Source organism: Ovis aries, chromosome 6, assembly GCF_016772045.2.
Source record: "Ovis aries strain OAR_USU_Benz2616 breed Rambouillet chromosome 6, ARS-UI_Ramb_v3.0, whole genome shotgun sequence".
In the NCBI taxonomy this organism is placed as follows: domain Eukaryota; kingdom Metazoa; phylum Chordata; class Mammalia; order Artiodactyla; family Bovidae; genus Ovis; species Ovis aries.
In genome coordinates, this window is record NC_056059.1 from 19,593,371 (window position 1) to 19,611,484 (window position 18,114).

At 38.9% G+C, this 18,114-nt stretch overlaps 1 protein-coding gene across 14 annotated transcripts in view; it reads right to left on the reverse strand.

Moving 5' to 3' along the window:
- NPNT (nephronectin) overlaps window positions 1-18,114 on the reverse strand; it is a 77,373-nt gene that overhangs the window by 24,325 nt on the left and 34,934 nt on the right. For 7 of the 14 annotated variants that reach the window (XM_042251161.1, XM_012179568.3, XM_012179567.4 and 4 more), the window contains 7 exons: window positions 15,478-15,570; window positions 11,168-11,260; window positions 5,947-6,066; window positions 4,526-4,645; window positions 2,549-2,683; window positions 2,124-2,246; window positions 370-759 (listed from right to left, as the gene is read on the reverse strand). In XM_042251161.1, the coding sequence (XP_042107095.1) occupies window positions 370-759; window positions 2,124-2,246; window positions 2,549-2,683; window positions 4,526-4,645; window positions 5,947-6,066; window positions 11,168-11,260; window positions 15,478-15,570 (1,074 nt within the window). The remainder of the gene's footprint in view (window positions 1-369; window positions 760-2,123; window positions 2,247-2,548; window positions 2,684-4,525; window positions 4,646-5,946; window positions 6,067-11,167; window positions 11,261-15,477; window positions 15,571-18,114) is intronic. The other 7 variants (XM_042251163.1, XM_060417547.1, XM_004009646.4 and 4 more) reach the window with 1 other exon arrangement.

Consider the following 18,114-nt stretch of genomic DNA (forward strand, 5'->3'; position numbering starts at 1 on the left):
TATCTAAAATAAACAGGAAACTCATATAACCTCATAGCAAAAAAAAAAAAAAAAAACCACCAATAATTCAATTAAAAAATGGGCAAAAGACCTGGGTTTGATCTCTGGATTAGGAAGACCCCCTGGAGGAGGGCATGGCAACCCACTCCAGTATTCCTGCCTGGAGAATCCCCATGGACAGAGGACCCTGGCGGGCTACAGTCCACGGAGTCACAAAGAGCGGGACACAACTGAGCGACTAAGCACAGCACAGTATAAGTCAACCCATCATGCTGTACGTCCCTAAACTTCTACAATGCTGAATGTCAGTTACATCTCAAACGAACTGGAGGAAAAATCCCCCCAAATGTGGCAACATTTGTGACTTACTGAACACATCTCCTCGAGGTTTCTGAGGATCCATGTGTATCCTGTTGTCAACTGTAATCTCTCTTGGAGATGTGGTGGCAACTGGTGCTACGGTTGTCAGGCTGGTGGTTGGTCGTTCCGGGGTTGTTGCTGGTGGAGGTGTTCTGAGTTCTGTGGGTGGGGGTGGAGGTGGTGTAGGCTCTGGCATTGGCTTTGGTGTAGGCCTTGCTGTTGGCTTAGAAGTGGGCCTGTCGGTAATGACAGGAGGTATGTATGGTGTCTTCAGAGGCCACCTAGTACTTCTGACATCAGGAATCCAATTACTGTGTCCTCCATCGCCCTTTGAGATGGTACCATTTCCCTTTGGTACATGAATAGGACCTGAAGGTTCAATCATTACTCTTGGAATATCTAGAAGAGTAAATATATTTTAATTAACGCATAACCATCTCTCCTTAAAAAGAAAGGTATCGACTTGTAAGAAACAAACACATCAAAATACCTCATGCCAATGAGGCTTACTTTTTACATTTAGAATATTCCCCTAATGTAAGTCACTCTGTTTAAAAAAAAAAGAGCAAATACTAGTGTGTATATATAATATATACATATATATACTCAAACACATATCACATAAACATATCTAGTGGATGTACACAAGAATTATATTGTGTTTCTATAGTGAAATGTATCGAAATACAGTTTTAAGTATTTGTAAAATAGAAAGAAACAAGAATCAATGAGACTTTAATGCAGAGATATTCTGAAATTTTAAAGTATGAGAAATGTATATTTAGAGTCAATGTTAAATGTCCCCATGGTACATGTATATTAGCAATATAAAATCATGTTTAGAATTGTCTAAAGACTAATACTTTTCTCTTCCACACTTTATATAAATTCAATTCACACAAACACATTCTCACTAAATGCTCTATTTGTTTTATATTTGGTTTTCCTTCCCCTTTATTAATTTACACAATTGCTTTTTAGAAAAATGTCCAGAGATCATGAAGATCATTTGTAGAAACTTTGTCCTTGATTGTATTCACCAAAAGGAATTAATATTTAATCTTCCTGGAATGATCTACTCCAGACTGGGAGTATAACTACATGACCCTTCAAAAATCCTTTAATCCTGATTTTATGCCCCATGATCTTCAGTAAATATTTTACTACAGAAATTTGTAATTTATCTATTGCTGCATGAAATGTATGCTAAATTGTGGCCTTTGGTTTGTGAAACTTTCATCTTGGAGGGTATTTTTTTTCCATGTTTATCTACTAACATAGCCATACTACAAACAGAACGTATAAAGTTTCAAAAAGCAAAACAGTTCTGAACAGAGAGAGAATAAATACAGAAATGCTAAACTGGAGGCATAAACCAGAGGAACAAAAATGTACAAAATATTCAGATTATCCCATCATTATAGTCTAATGATGATGACAAACATACATTTATTTCTGATTGTAACAAAATCAAATTCTCAGGAAGGGTTCTAAAATGTCTTACCAGCTAAAGAGAAGCTATTGAGAGAGTTTAGTCAAGGAACTGAAAGCTTTTAAGATTAAAGTCTATCACTGAGTCTTTAATTTTTTAGAACACCTGAGCAAGTGATTTTATTTCTGGAAATCAAAGACTAGTTTTACTAGCTATGAAAAATGATATTTCTTTGATAATTAATCTTGTTCCTTATCTTCTCTAGCAATGGCCTTTGTGTAACCCTGTACTTCCTGCTGGAATTCAGAGCTGGGAGAGAAGCATGACTCACACACACACTTCAGTCCATCGCCCTGGTATCCGTCTTTACAGGTACACTTGTAGGACCCGTGTATGTTGTAACATCGCGCAAAGCTGCTGCACTGATACTGCCCAAGGGAGCATTCATCTATATCTGCATCAGGAAGTAGGAAAAGAAGAAGTTTATTTGGGAGATAAATACAATGACTCACAAAAAATACATAGTTTCAAAAAAAAGCCTCTTTTTTGCAATGTGAAGGTTCATATAAAATCACAGATAAAGGGAAGAAATAAAGTACATTTGCATCCAGAAGTACCAGGGTTTGAATTTCACGTCTGCTTAATTTAATTGCCAGTAACCTCCTGTGCCCTTGACGGCCCAGTCACCATCATAATTAAGAGATCTTTCCGCTCCACAGGAAAAAACAACACCATGCAATGGCTGGGGCTTATTACCGTGACATTGGTATCTGCCTCCTATGTACATGAGGTCGAAGCCTTTATGACATTTGCAGATGTAACTCCCAAAAGTATTCACACACTGCCTGTATCTGGGGCAGGAGGCTCTTCCAGTAGCACATTCATCAATGTCTAGAAACAGAAGCCAACTGCATTTTAGGAAGAGCAACAGCATGTTCAGGTGGAGTAGATTTTCAAAGAAACAGTTATCTGCAAACGGTTGCCTGACGTAGTGGCTCATCATAAATGTTATCCGGCTGGTTGCCCTGGCAGGCAACATAAATTCTGTATCTCCAAATTTCAATTCATCCTTCCAAGCCAAGCTGTCCTCCCCTTGTACCACATCACAGGATGCACTACACCTGTATCCCCTGCTAGCTTGAACTAAACACGTGAGTCATCCTTGACAACCCTATTTCCCTTAAGCTCCAAATCATCGATCCCAGCTGTTTGTTTCTCTGGCAAATTCTGTGAACTCATTTACTCTGCTCTTCACCTACTGCTATGACTGTCGTCCAAGCTCTCCCAGGATAGACTATTATAGGAGCCTCCAAACTGGCCTTTCCCCTGCCGGTCTTACCCCCTCCAAAGCATTCCCACTCAACTGCCAACAAATGATTTTAGTAAGTCATAAGAGGGCTTCCCTGGTAGCTCAGATGGTAAAGAATTCGCCTGCAATGAGGGAGACCTGGGTTTGATCTCCTGGAGAAGGGAATGTCTACCCACTCCAGTATTCTTGCCTGAAGAATTCCATGGACAGAGGAGCCTGGCAGGCTACAGTCCATGGGTCACAAACAGTCAGACATGACTGAGCGACTTTCACTCTCAAGACCTAAGAAGGGATTGTTTCCAAGCTCAAAACTCTCAACTGTTTCTACTTGCTTTCTGAATCCATTCCTCGTTCCTCACCATGTCTTTGGTGACCCTGTAATAAACAGGCCTCACCTCCCTCACCAGCTGTATCTTAAGCCACCACCCCTTATACTGTGTACTTAAGGGTATGGTCTTCTTTCTTTCCAGACCTCAAAGAAGTCAGCCTCTCTTTCACTGCAGTACTCTAGAACACGTTCACCTGCTTGGCCGATTCTTCACATGGCTGGCGGTCCAGGTCTTACTCCACGGCTATCTTGACCATTATTTTCTAAAACAGATCCTCTCTGTTTTTCCCTCTCTTAGTACCTCACATTAACAGTTGGCATTGTTTGTAATTTCACTGGATATTTCTGTCTCTCCCATTAAAATATCAGTTTTGTAAGGATTAAAATCTGGTCTGCTTTGTCCATTACTCTACATCCTAGCACTTAACTGTGTCTGGAATACAGAAAGTACTCAATAAATATCTCTCGAGCCCCCAAACACCTCCACTCACTCAGTGCTTACTCCATGCAAGGTACTATAAGCTTAGCTTACTAGATGCTAAGCTCTTTGCATCCATGATCTCATTCAATCCTCCCAAGCGTTCCATGTGGCATTACTCCCATTTTAAAAATGAGAGGACTCAAGCTCAAAGAAAAGAAATCTCTTACCTAAGGTTACATATCAAGTCTATGGCAGAGCCAGGTTTGAAATCAAAGCCCACACACTCTTATCTTTAGTGCCTTCCTAATTTACAGGGGAAAAAATCAAATCCTTGAGTGCAGGACATGCAGCCTGCCCTGTCTACCTGCTCAGCTTCAACGGTCACTGCCTCTTATGTCCTAGAAATACTGAGCTTTTCTTGTTCCCTGGACACCGCGCCCCCTCTAAACTTCAGTGCCTTGGCACATGTGGTTTCCTCCGGCTGCACCTTCCTCCCGCCCCTCACAAGGTTTTCACAGAGAGAGGAGGTCCCCCTGTGAGACATGGGATATCCTCTCAAGGGCAACTAATTACCTGATGTTGTTTAACTGCCCTTTTCCTGTCCCTCCATCACATTTCATTTTCTTCCTTACCCTCAAGAGGCTGCTGACAGAGATGCTTGGTCTTTCGACTCACCCACACAGGTCCTCCCATCAGGAGCCAGCTGGAGGCCAGGAGAGGGGCACTTGCACCGAATTTGACCTTTGACAACATCACAGCCATACTGACAGTTTGCCATGGAGCATGTCAGGGCACCTGGAAAGACAGGGACTGTCTGCCTTGAGAGACCGAGAGCACGCCTGGCACCTAAAGCAGCTGTGTTTCCTACTTATCCTGAAATCAGTGACACTGAATCAACAATGAGGACAAAACGGGCTTAATTCTCCAACAATCTAAAACAAAAGTCAAAAATAGGAAGGCGATCTCTCCCCTCAGAGGTGATTAAGAAGTGAACCAGTTCTGTTAGTATCTGGGGAAGATCCTTAATGTATCTGAAGAACTAAAAGACAAATGTAAAACTTAGAAAAATCATATGGAACTTTTTCCAGTGGCCAAGCCAAATAGAAAATTGAGGTTATTTTTCCAGATTACTCATATTAAGTGCTGGTCTTAGCTAAAACATCCAAGTAAGTGTCTCAACCATCCCTTAAATGTCTCCAGGTACAGCACATTTCCCAGTGAGTCGTACAAGGATAGAGGAGTCTAGCATCCCTCCCACTGTTCATAAGCATGAACTCGCCTCACTGCAAAAAGTTCCATGCTAAATATGAAATAATAAATAAAATTATCTAACTTCTTTATTTTATAAAATGCAATCCAATTAGAGGTAGCTGATACCTATTGACAATTAACTGATCTAGCTGATAGTTCAGTAAAAATAAAATTCAAGTCATTAATTAGATATCCTATAACCACAACCTCAATTCAACATTCAGCCTGCAGAGAATTTTAGGCCATTGTCCATTTATAAAACACATCCAAATGATAGCAGGAAACACCATCCATTTCTTTCTTACAAAGACATACGTGAAATCTACTTTTAAGTTATAAGTAGTTATAAGCATTTTTTTTATTTGAACTATGCTTTTTTCAAGAAAAAAGCCATAACGCAGCCTTCAGACTATTATAAAGAAATGTAAAACTGAAGTGAGTGGTTTATGGGTGGTTTATACTCAATAACCAGGCTGGGTGGATTCCCTACCAGCCAACAGTTTACTGTCCCGCCTTTTGGAGAGCACAACAGTCCTCAAATGGTCACCGAAGTTCTTTTTCTACATGGAACAGTTCTAAAACCAGATGGAAGAAGGGGAAAATGTGCTAGGAATAACATCAGAAGACCATTTCCAAATTAATTTGACACTGGCACCCATGGTAAAAGAATGCTAGACATCTAGAGTGGGCAGCTCTTCTGGTTTCCCATTCCTCAGGCACACATACAAACACGCGCTCACATCCTGCTTGGGAGGAGGGTTAGGAGGCCACTTTCACACACTTGCAGGGCACAGCGTGCAGTCAAGCCCAGAGCACTTATAAAGCAGTTAAGATTCTTGACATACTTGAGCAGGACCCATCCGGCAGAAGCATGTATCCGTTGAGACAGTAGCACTTGTAGCTGCCGAAAGTGTTCATGCACCTGTGCTTGCAGGGCCGCGGCTTCAGGCCACACTCGTTTAGGTCTGCAAAGAACGAGGTAGAAGCAGAAAGATGACAAAACCTCGACACCACTGCGAACCACTGAAAATGTTTCTCTGTGCTGAAGAATGAAGGGAAAAAGTCAATCAAGCTACAGTAACCAGCCATAAACGTAAGAGATTGTTTGCTCAGTGTCTTCATTTTAATGCTGGTTACACTAGAGCCGTGAAGAGTCTGCTATCCAAGGTGACCAGAAGCCTTATAACAATGGAAGGCTGTGTGAATTTCTGGGACTTAAATAATCTAACATGTGTGATCTCTGTTTACAGAGGACAGTTGGGGGGATTCTCCTCACTGACACATACATGGCTTATCATCCCTAGAAAGAGCAGTGTACACACCATCTATCTGACTTCAACATCCTCAAAACATCTGGGGTTACAGTACTAGATTCACTCTGGCCCATGTGATCTTCCTACTTCAATTTCTTGTCTCTGTTTAAAGAGGATACTGTGTGAACCTATCTTAGTTATAGAAAGTATAGAAAGTATAAAATATTAGACTGCTTTGACTTTCCCAAAGAAAGGCTATTTTTTTTAAGAGAGTAGAAGCTCAATGAATTAGAGTGATCACTGTTGAGATTCCTCTTATTCATAGTCTATAAATTGATCTCAGATTGAAAAAGAAGCTTCAGTCTCCTACTATAGTAAAGCATGCAAGTCACAAAATAAACTTAAAAAAAGACCCTCCAACATTATTTTCATTCATTCTGAAGTTAGGAAGGGCATATAGAAATACAAATGGACAATAGACTATCATCCTGTATTTTAGGTTTACTGGTTTAAATATCAATATGAAGGGAGTTAATGAACTTCACGTGAGAGTTTTCCAACCCAAGTTGAACACTGCCTCAAGTGAAAATAAATCTCATGACAAATATACACTGAAACACTAATGCCCCAAATACAGATTTCATTACAAAGAAATATGGTGTGTTTATTTTGCCAGGACTGCCAGCAAAGGCACCTGGGTAGCCTAATTTAATTATCTATTAATTCATGTCATCAAATTGGAAATATAGCTAGTTACAAGTTGTTTTCAAATCTAACTAAATTTAAATCTGACCTGCTCATTTATTAAAAATCTATACATTTTTATATACTTAATGTACATTGTTTTATAAAACCATCAAATTGTTATTTCATATAAAAATTTTAAAATTGTTTTACCAACTTGCCGACTTGGTCCATTTTCTAACCTTAAAACAACTGTAAGCAGATCCCCAGCTGGGTGAAGCCTGGGGAGGTTACATAAATAAACCAGATACCTTCATCATCTCCTATGCTTTCTTTATTTTTAAACTTCATACACTCTTGCCCAGTCAAGGATATTCAAAACAGAATCATAATTAAAATTTCCTCAAAGAAACTGCTTTGCAAATTATAATATCAACAAAAATTTGATTTTCCCCCCTCTGTTAAAATGAGTAAAAATTTTAAATCAAAGAGAAAAGACAGAGAAAGAAATTCATTCCACTTCTTATATTCTTCTACCTTGTTTTTCAATATTTATTAAAAATTAGAGTCAAGCAATCCTTTCTCATGTTCTAAGAGTTAATTACAATGCCTAATGTGTCCCTGCAGATTCACACCTGGCTTTGATAAATCCCTGACTGATATTAGGAGAAGGGGACGACAGAGGATGAGATGGCTGGATGGCATCACCGACTTGATGGACCTGAGTTTGAATGAACTCCGGGAGTTGGTGATGGACAGGGAGGCCTGGTGTGCTGCAATTCATAGGGTCGCAGAGCTGGGCACGACTGAGCAACTGAACTGAACTGACTGATATTATAGCAAATAGTATTTAAATCTGAATACATTAAGAGAAAGGCTTTGTGTTTTAAATATTCCTCTGTACAAAGTAGGAATAGAATAGAACAACAAAGAATAGAGTAAGACTGAATTCTATACCTCGAGGGAAGCATACTGATGGATATAAAAGACGTCAATTAAGAACCCCGAAAAAGCATCAGAAAATTCTGGGGGTTCCTGATGGGATTGCTTAGATGTTTATAGCACCAGGCAGCTTGTATACAAGGCGTATTTCGGCCAATGGAAATGTCTGTGGACACTAGGGCCATGAACTAAAGCTGAAGCCCAGCTGAGGCCGCTCCAGCCTTGGTGGATTAAGTGCCCCTGAGGATGTCCAGGGGAGTCTTTGCAACTCACACTGGGATTGCTGGTGGTCTTCAATCAAATTTACCTTTCCCTTCCCATAAGAAAAAATACTTAGGGGTTAAGAAGCATAAAACTGAAAGGAAATGAAAAATCAGTAAGATATCATAATTCCAATAAAAAAGACCCAAATAAACCTGAGAATCACCTATGAAATGATATGGAAAATGAAATAAACATGCAGTATTCGGGGGGGCAAATATGGAGACACGTGTTGGCTATTTTACTATTATTAAATTGACACATAAGCATCCAAATAGGCTGAAAGCAATTTCAGAAAGCTGTACTCTAACAGCTGGTGACAGGCTGGGTGACACCCCCTGACAGCTGGCCGGTGTCCACGTCCTCAGTGACTGCCACCATTGCCCCATCTGCCATACGCAAGTCTCCTAAAAATTTCCCACTGACCCTTACAAAACCACTGCAGAAATGATGAAATAGAATTCCACAATTATCCATTATTTTCAGTATTTACCAAATATTAGAACTCTAAGGCAGGGCGCTTCAACAGATTAAAAGCATCTGGTGTCCTGTGATGAACTTCCTTTTCCTCAATATTCTTTAGAGTTTCTAGTGTATGATTACTATCTTGTACTTTATTTCTGCCTGCAATGCAGGAGACTCAGTTTCAATCCCTGGGTTGGGAAGATTCCCTGGAGAAGTAAATGGCTGCCCCCTCTAGTATTCTTGCCTGGGTTATTCCATGGACAGAGGAGCCCGATGGGCTAGAGTCCACTGGGTCACAAAGAGTAGGATACGACTGAGGGACTAATACCTTATTTTCTTATTGACCTTATAAAATTAAGTTGATGTTTCCTGCTTCCAAAATCTCTAGCATAATAGCCCTTGTAACATTTTTATTACTATCAAATTAAGTCAGAAATTTGAAAATGACACTTCCAGTTTATAGGAAAGGCTCCTACAATAACGAGCAGATTATAAAGGACAAGTAAATTCCCCTTGATCTAATTTTCTCAGATCACTCTTTCTTAGAAGTTGATGAAAGAATGTAGGAAAAAAAAGTTGTGTCTTTGTTTTAAATTTACTTAAATTTTGCTCTTTCTCTAGAAGTTTGTAATGTAATAATGTAATATACTTCATAAGGAAAATCTATTATAAGAAAATGAATGACTTCTATCATGTACCTATCTTATCACATCAAGGACAGAACTTTATAATTAAACCACTTACATTCAAATACTCATATTGCTATATATACAATCCTTAAGGAGTGTCTATTACAGTCAGGAGTATATTTAAGCAAGTGGGTGAATTCAGGAGCTTGGATTGGGATGGGGGGGGGGGGGGAAGCGGGTAGGAGCTGATCCAGGACAAAAATGCAAGCTGCGTAGCATTATAATTACACTTTAGGAAGAAAAAAGAATCAGAAGTTTTATTAGCATGCAGACACTGAAAATTAGCTTGAAAATCTGGAAGAGATTCATTGAGTGAAATAATGCCATGGATTTTTAAGGAATATCATCTTTCATTCATTTAATGTAATTTGGATTTTTTTTTTTCTTCCTTTGAGGCTTAAACTATGCAATGCCTCAGAAGTCTAATAAGCTTTTGCATTTTGTCTGACTCAAGCAGAGGTCACAGGCAAACAGATCTCAGTATGTCAACTGGCATAACTCTTACCCCTTAAATTTTCAATGATTCTGAAACTCATCCTCTTGCCCAAATTTCTTAATCTAAATCAAGTTCCCTATGAGCACAGGCAGTAATTAATAATTTAAATGAATTTAATTCAGTCATTCTAAGTTCCTAAATTTATGAGTGAGGAAAAAAAGTCTTTCAGAAATACTGTAAAGTTATACTGCCATTTAATTTTTCTACAAAACTCTCCAGCCTAATGAAGACGTTAATATTTGGGGTGTTTCTATTCTCACACCAGCCCTGCAGATGACGAGAACAGGAATTACTCTCCTATTATTAATTGCTGTGCTAAGATTTTGCTCACAATTGTAGAGCTACTTGGGACTTCCAAGGTGGTGCTAGTGGTAAAGAATCTGCCTGCCAAGACAGGAGATGAAAGAGACATGGGTTCAGTCGCTGGGTCAGCAAGATCCTCTGGAGTAGGAAATGGCAGCTCCCTCCAATATCCTTGCCTGGGAAATTTCACGGACAGGGGATCGTGGAGGGCTACAGTCCATGGGATTGCAAAGAGTCAGACATGACTGAGCACAATGACAGAGCCTCTTAAGGCCTGCGCGGGATCCAGAGCTCAGACTTTCTAATATCACAAGAAAGTGAAAGTGAAGTTGCTCAGTCATGTCCGACTCTTTGCGACCGCATGGACTGTAGCCTACCAGGCTCCTCAGTCCATGGAATCTTCTAGGCAAGAGTATTGGAATGGGTTGCCATTTCCTTCTCCAGGGGATCTTCCCAACCCAAGGATTGAACCCAGGTCTCCCGTATTGCAGGCAGATGCTTTACCATCTGAGCTACCAGGGAAGCTGGTTCACCAAAAGAGGGAAGCTCACATATGGTCTGATTTCCAGGTGACCTAAAACTCTACACCCCAAATGTGGTGGTGGGAAAGAGGACTTGCACACTCAGAAGCTCATCAAAACCCCAAACTCAGGTGCTGTGGAATTCCTGACTTCGCCTACATAAGAAAACAGAAGCTACTTGGTTATCTGATTCTCCGAGAAAAAGTCTGAAACTCAGAAGAGAAGAAAGGCCACGGGGACTTGAGGCAGGGAAAGGACAACAGAGGCGCCAGGCTTTTAGAAGCGCAGAGAATCGGCACCAGCTGACAATTCCTGCCGCTTGCTTCACATGCTCAGGACACGGAGGGCTGGGCGCTCCTGCGGGCGCCTTCAGGACGCGGGCAAGAAGTGACGACACAGCAGGAAGCCGTGCAGGTGGGAGGCGCAGGCCACCTGAGACGACGCGCGCTCACCCCTTGAAGGCAAACTGGTGGCTGGATGATCCGGGGGTTGCAAAAGAGGCTGTTCACTGCCTTGGTCAAGAGGAGTTGGGTAGAGGTGTTCGTCTTCACACCAGGAAGAAGGTAATAAGAGTCAACTTTGAACTGATGTCATTTTAGCCCTAAAAATCTTTGTAAGTATATATTAAACAATTACATAAAGTTGGTAGAGTTCAAAAAGAATGCTTTAGATACTTTACAAAAATAAGTTTCTAGTTCTTCTGGCTTCTCTTTTTCAATTTTAATTTCTGTGTTTCTTAAAATTTATCACTGCTATCTTGCTTCCGAAGAACACACAAACATTACCAGTTAACAATCCACATCTTCAAATCAACTTTTTTAAGCACACACAAAAAAGAAATGGTCATTTAAAAAATGATTTTAGTCATCAACAAAGAGAAAATTCAAAGGTTATACAAAATTTGACTATAATCAACCTGCTCTGTTTAGGTACATCTAGGTCTTAAATGACCAGCTTAATATCTTTTCCTATATTATTATGTTGTACAACAGTTTAAAACCTTACATAATCATGCATAAACTTATGATCTGCATAAAGATCTCATTTAAATAAGTAACATGATAGATCATTTATGTGTTCATTCAGGTGTAAGAACTAATGTCACATTTAGGTCACTTTTAATTAGAATATACATAAGAAACCCTGCCCAGACACAGATGGATTGAGATATCAGGGGTTGGGGGAAAAAAAGAATATACATTAGAAGCTTTCTGCAAAAAAAAAAAAAAAAAAAAGAAAAAAAAGAAAAAATGGTGTTGCCATTATTAGCTTACCAAAATATTATGAGTAGGTCCCAAAGTAGGCAATCACATCCTGTTTCAAGACTATCACATTATTAACAGCCAGTTAAATTTACAAATTAAATCAATATTGGTTTCTGGGGTTGAAACCATACATCATTCAAAAAATAAAGCCTTAAGAAACTACCTTAATCTTAGTGTTAAAGCACTCCAGCTATTGTGCTAAGGAAGGCAATCAATTTAGACCTAATTAGCTTACCACAGTTTACTGTCTGGTTCCCTAGTACAAGATACCGATTCTTTTCTTTGGATAAGGAATTCAACATTTGAAACAAAAACCATGCGAAGAGATTAATAACTGATATTTATGAACTGTTTCTTCTGAAATTATTATACTGTAAAGCATGCTGTAAATTCAGCAGGATATCTTTCATTCCTGAAAATATGCAATGATATGATACATTATATGCCCCAAATAATTCTCTAATGGGAAAGTTATGAAAAACACTGTTATCTATAATAGTATCCTTTTTTGGCTGAGGAGAAGGGATTTGTATGGGTACAGAGGCTCAAGGTGGGTGGGGGGCAGTAATCTTCATGAATAAAATTACCAGAGAAAGTAAGCTGGAAAAAAAAAAATTCTTGCCAGAGTTCAGATTAGAATGAATATGGTCAGCCCATGCCTATGATTTTCTATGTGATCTGGCTACGGCAAATCCAGAGAGTGACCCAGAGGGAAGCACAAGCCATGACCAGCAGATTCACACTAATCCTGTACCAAGGCTTCTAAATTAAGCCAGTTCCAAAGTGGGCCTGCCCTGCTCTTCTGCTCTTTGGCAGTTCTGAAAGCACTCAGTAAGTGCTTGTCATCTATTCAAGCTGTTCACTCAGCTGTTCAAGCAAGTCTCCAGGGGTGAGTTCTTAAAGTACACAGCTAGTAACACTAGCTGATATAATTTTTGCCTTATACCCAAACCTACTTTAAATCAAATGCTAATTTCCAGTTCTGTGGAGATTTATTTCAAGTCTAACTCTTCTTACCATTTCTTTCCTCAAGAAAAAAGAAACCAGGGAATTCCCTGGTGGTCTCCTAGTTAGGACTCTGTGTTTCCATTGCAAGAGGCATGGGTTTGATCCCTGGGCAGGGAACTAAGATCCTATATGCCCTATGGTGTGGCCAAAAAATAAACAAAAACACCCTGGGTTTAAAAAAAAAAACAAAAACACCTGCTTGATTCCTCATATCTCTGAGGCATGTTTTCCATTTTATTAAAATGTATGGTCTGGATAAAATCAGTCTAAGTTAATTTGTTATGTAGCAGACATAACACTTAGTTCTAATATTTAACAACATTTCTAGGGCTCTCTGGCCTCTACCTGGATCACTGCGGCAGCCTCTCTGATCCTGACAAACAGTCGATGGAAACAAAGAATAAAGAGCTATACCAAACAACTCCAGGGAACTCTTCCTACGGTGTTAGGACCAAGAACCATGATATTAAACAGTCACTAAGCAAATATTTCATGTGCACTTATCATGTGCAAATCATTTTGATAAAAATTTTCAAGAACCAAGAAGTCAGAGGGACCCCACAAATGGTTCCTGCTCTCAAAGAATGTAATTTCCCACAATTGCTTATATGGTAAGAAAGGAAAAGAGAGAGATGATCAAAACACGTAGGTTTACTGTAGACTCAAGTTTTATATTCAGGATTTAACTTGAAATTACATTTTCAGTGGGGCTCACTATTTTTGCAGGTGTAAAATCCCATTTTGCCACTGATAAAATCCTCTTTCCCCCAACTATATTTAGTTTGGGAAGGCAAGATTTCAACTCAGTATATTTCAATTTTTCTTGAGAGAAACAGGTATTATTGCAGGGAAAGGTATACAGTCAACTAGTTTTCTGAAAATCAGAGATACCCAGAGATGGGATCCGTGTTCCAATGATAGTTTTAGTGTCTATGAATCATATTAAAGTTGATGTAGCTCCTGCAAATAAATTTAAATGAATTTCTCCACAACCTCAACAGTGGCTTCTTTTAATAATCTTTGTATACATTCCTGGCATGAGGACAACGTTTCATGGTGCTGACATATTAATGAAACCTGCAATGCTTTATGTTTAGCACTTTAAAAAAAGAAGCATGATGGCACTCTAAGATGAACACTGACAACTCAATAATCAGAACTGAACACGCTGCTACTTGAGAACTCACACTGGAGAGGAAAAATTAAATGGGTTTTTAAAATCAAATGGATTTAAAACCATGTCATATTTCACTAACATGGATTTCATCTGGTAGTTTAGGAACAATTACCCATACTTTCAAATTTCAGTGTGCCCGATTCTTGCGACAACTATGTCTATAAATCACAAGTTTACGTGACACACTTCAAGGAACATCAGATACTGAAGAACAAGAATATTTCAACAAGATCATTTCTGTATCAGATGAAGTCAACTAAGTATCTATGGGACAGTTAGACCCTATACAAACTGTTTCATTTGACATTTAAAATGCTAGGAAATATTACTTTAAGGAATAAATGAAAAATTTTACTCTTTTTATCCTTGAATCTTTCTAGTGAAATATAACCCTATCTTTTCTTTACATCTGTTTTTATTTCTGAATGTTAGAAAGGTTTTGGTTGAAATTAATTAAACAGACAAGCCTTGCCTGTTATGCAGCGAGTCAGAGGATCACATTTCCAATGTTTTCTCCATTCAAAGCTACACTGGTAGACAGAACATGAGTTATGTAGACAACAGCTCTAAGTTGACATAGATCTTTTACCAACTAATTTTGTGAACTTGGACAAAACACTGAGTATACATGATGTCTCGTCAAGAGGAAAATAGTATTTATAGCTTAATTATAATAAATAACATTCTACCTCCTAATGCTGCTGTAGTGATATAAACAGGTAATACATGCAAAATACCTTAGCACCATGAAGACTACATAAAGATCTGCTTTTATAAGCAACTGACACCAAATTAAAAATAAACTGTTAGGTTAATCAAAATCTTGATTTCTCAGAGGAACCTTACAAACTGGTCAAAAGTTGAAGGGAACTGAATCACAAAGATCAAAGAGCTCAGAGTTGGAAGGGACCTCAAAATTTCAAGCCAAACCTCCTACCTGACTTTGAGTATTAAAGTGATTTCATCTCACAGAGATCCTAGGAGGCTAACAGTTTGCTGAAGTTTTCCAAATAGTTAGTGGAAGGCCGAGGAGGAGCAGACGTAAGGCTTCTACTGACGCTGTCATTTTCTTCTTCAAAATGCATTTTCATTATTAATAGTGAATGAAAGGATGAAATTCTTTAACTGCCCCACAATTAAGTAGACTTAACAAGCTTCATCATTATCAGATTTTTATCTTTCAGCGAAATGACATCTCATATGTTTGGGGACGATGGCCATGGAAAAGTGGTCTGCATGCGAACTTCAGCTTCTACATCAAGGAGGAGCAGAGAGGGTTTATGACTGTTTGCTTTGCACAGGGTTTCCCTACCTTGATTGCAGGTCTTCCCGGCATATCCAGGATGACACTTGCACTTGTTTGGCCCGACACATTCACCATGTTTGCACTGTGGCTGGCACACAGCTGCGGAAAGAGGGTATCACGCGTTATTTCTGGTTCAGCAGCACGTCACCCATGTAGAATCTATGTCTCGTACCAGTTCGATAATCAAAGAAAAAACTAAGAACTTACAACAGAGTGAGCAGTAGGCACTGCCTAGACTACACACATGTATTGTGTGTGTGTGTGTGTGTGTGTGTGTGTGTGTGTGTGTGTGTGTGTGTGTATTGCTTATGTGTGTATTGCTTGGGGCTGGAAATTTTGTTAAACTTGAGGACAATACTCAAATAACCAAAAAAAGAAGAAAAACTGGAAAACTATATACACATACAACTGGTTTTTGTCAATGGTTATCACTTTACAATAACCTGCACCCATAATTTCAAAATGATTTTCTCAAATATGCTTCAAAACATAGTTCTCAATCCAAAGATATTAGTTAAAAATGAACCCCTAAAGTTCCAATTAAATAACAAATATTTTATTGGAAATGATATTTCCAACTATAAAATGGTTCAAAATGAATTAGAAACTAAAACTCAGTATTTTGGAAACTTCAACTTCAGTATACTTCTGTCATTTTGCCCTTCCTTAACCTTAAGTTACATCGTAATTACTCATCAATCTATAATAGGCTTCCTATAGCTTATCACAGAAAAGAGAAAGTTTCATTTTACATTGCTGATCTTCTATCAGCTGAGTTTGTCATCGTTCAAGACCCTAAAACACTATAAACCATCAATCAAATTTTTCATAGTCTTCAATTCCTGCCAAGATGCTGATAAGAATTTATTCTGTTTATACAGTAATTCTCAGCTGTGGATATTTTGCTGTCTATGGGGCACGTAGCACAAATGAAGACATTTTCTATAGTCACACTGGGAAGAGGGAACCACTAGCATCTAGCGAGTATATAGTGATACTGCTAAACATCCTTCAATGCTCAGGTAACTCCCCATAACAAAAATTATCCAGCTCAAAATGTGATGGTGCCAGACCGAGAAATCTTGCTCTATACCAAATCTGTATATGGTGCTACACCAGATATTAAAATAGATGCAAAATCATTGTATAGTGTGGTCACTGGTCTCAAAGAGCTTACTCTCGACACAAAGACAAAGCAATCATGTTTTTAATTCAAGGCAACATTTATGAGCAAAAATGGTGGCACACGTGGGATTTGTGAAGAAATCATCACACATCCACATAGAGTTGTACAGAAAGCCTAGAAGAAGAGGTCTTGAGGTGGATCTTGAAGCCAGGTAGACAGAGAAGACAGTGGACCATCCAAGGTATGCAGATTTATACAGCAAAATGGGCCTCATTGATTTAGAGGAGGCTTATCAAGCCAAAGAGATGGGCAAACACTAGGGGAAGAATAAGAGGTAGACAATCATAGGTGAGTGATACCAGACCATAATGTTCCCTAAATTCCAGTCTGAGGAATACATATTTTGTCTACAAGAAGTGACCACTTCATCATTATCTTTAGGAGAATTACCTGATAAAAATAACCTGGGAATATTAGCATGGTGATGATACACAGGATGGACAGGAGTCTGACATGTAGATAAAATGATCTGTGTTTGTTGACAGGAAGAAATGGGCTTCACTAACCCCTGAGGGATGAGCAAATAGGTCTTAAAGACCAAGGGGAGAGGAGTCAACAGTGACCCCGAGTCTCCTGTACCTGACACCTGCTCCCTGCCATATCAGCCCACACGTTTCTCCATCCTGGAGATGCTCCCATTTTTGGACAATTCTCAAACATCATCTCCTTCAAAGCACTAACACTCCTATGGAACTGTTGCGCACTTTATCTTTGGTGTTTTCCTCATTTGACTCACCAGCCCTCCCCTTGCTGAGCACTCCACAGGTTTGGTTGCCAATCTTACTTTTAGACCTTTCCCGCCTGTGTTAACTCACCCCAAGTGAATCCTTATTGCTGCTCTATAGGTATTTGAGGTAAAATCTTGCAGAAAGAAATGATGAGCAGAGAGTCAAGTATAAGTGGTAGAGAAATGCACTGGGGAAATTCATAAAAATCCGATTTTAGATATGGCATGACATTCAACAGAAAGCAGTGAGAAGAAATGAACTATCTAGGAGGTCCTTCCAACATTATGCTTCAGTCAACTGTATACCTGGTAGATGGTTTATATGCAGTTTTAAAAAGAAGTCCCCGAAATAAGCCATCCTTTATGTAAATTCCAGGCCCAATCAAGAAATGCAAGTTAAAACATTTCTTTTAATTTTAAAGGAAAGATGTTCCATAAATCTTTCCAATTATATATTAATACAACCTGAATTGTTATCACAGATGCATCCCAAGTGCATATTGAAAAGAAAAATTAGTAAATCAACTAGACTGGAATAAGATAAATTTTTAAAAAAGAAGAAGGGGGAAAAAAAAGTAAACACCTGAAAATAATTAAATGCAAGTCAAGGTAAAAACCTCCCCAAATAACTGGATTTTGAAAATATCTCTAAAACATGAAAAAGAAATTTAGAAAGTAGCACATGAAAAAGTTTATCAAACAATTACATATGAGGCACCCAGGCTGTGCT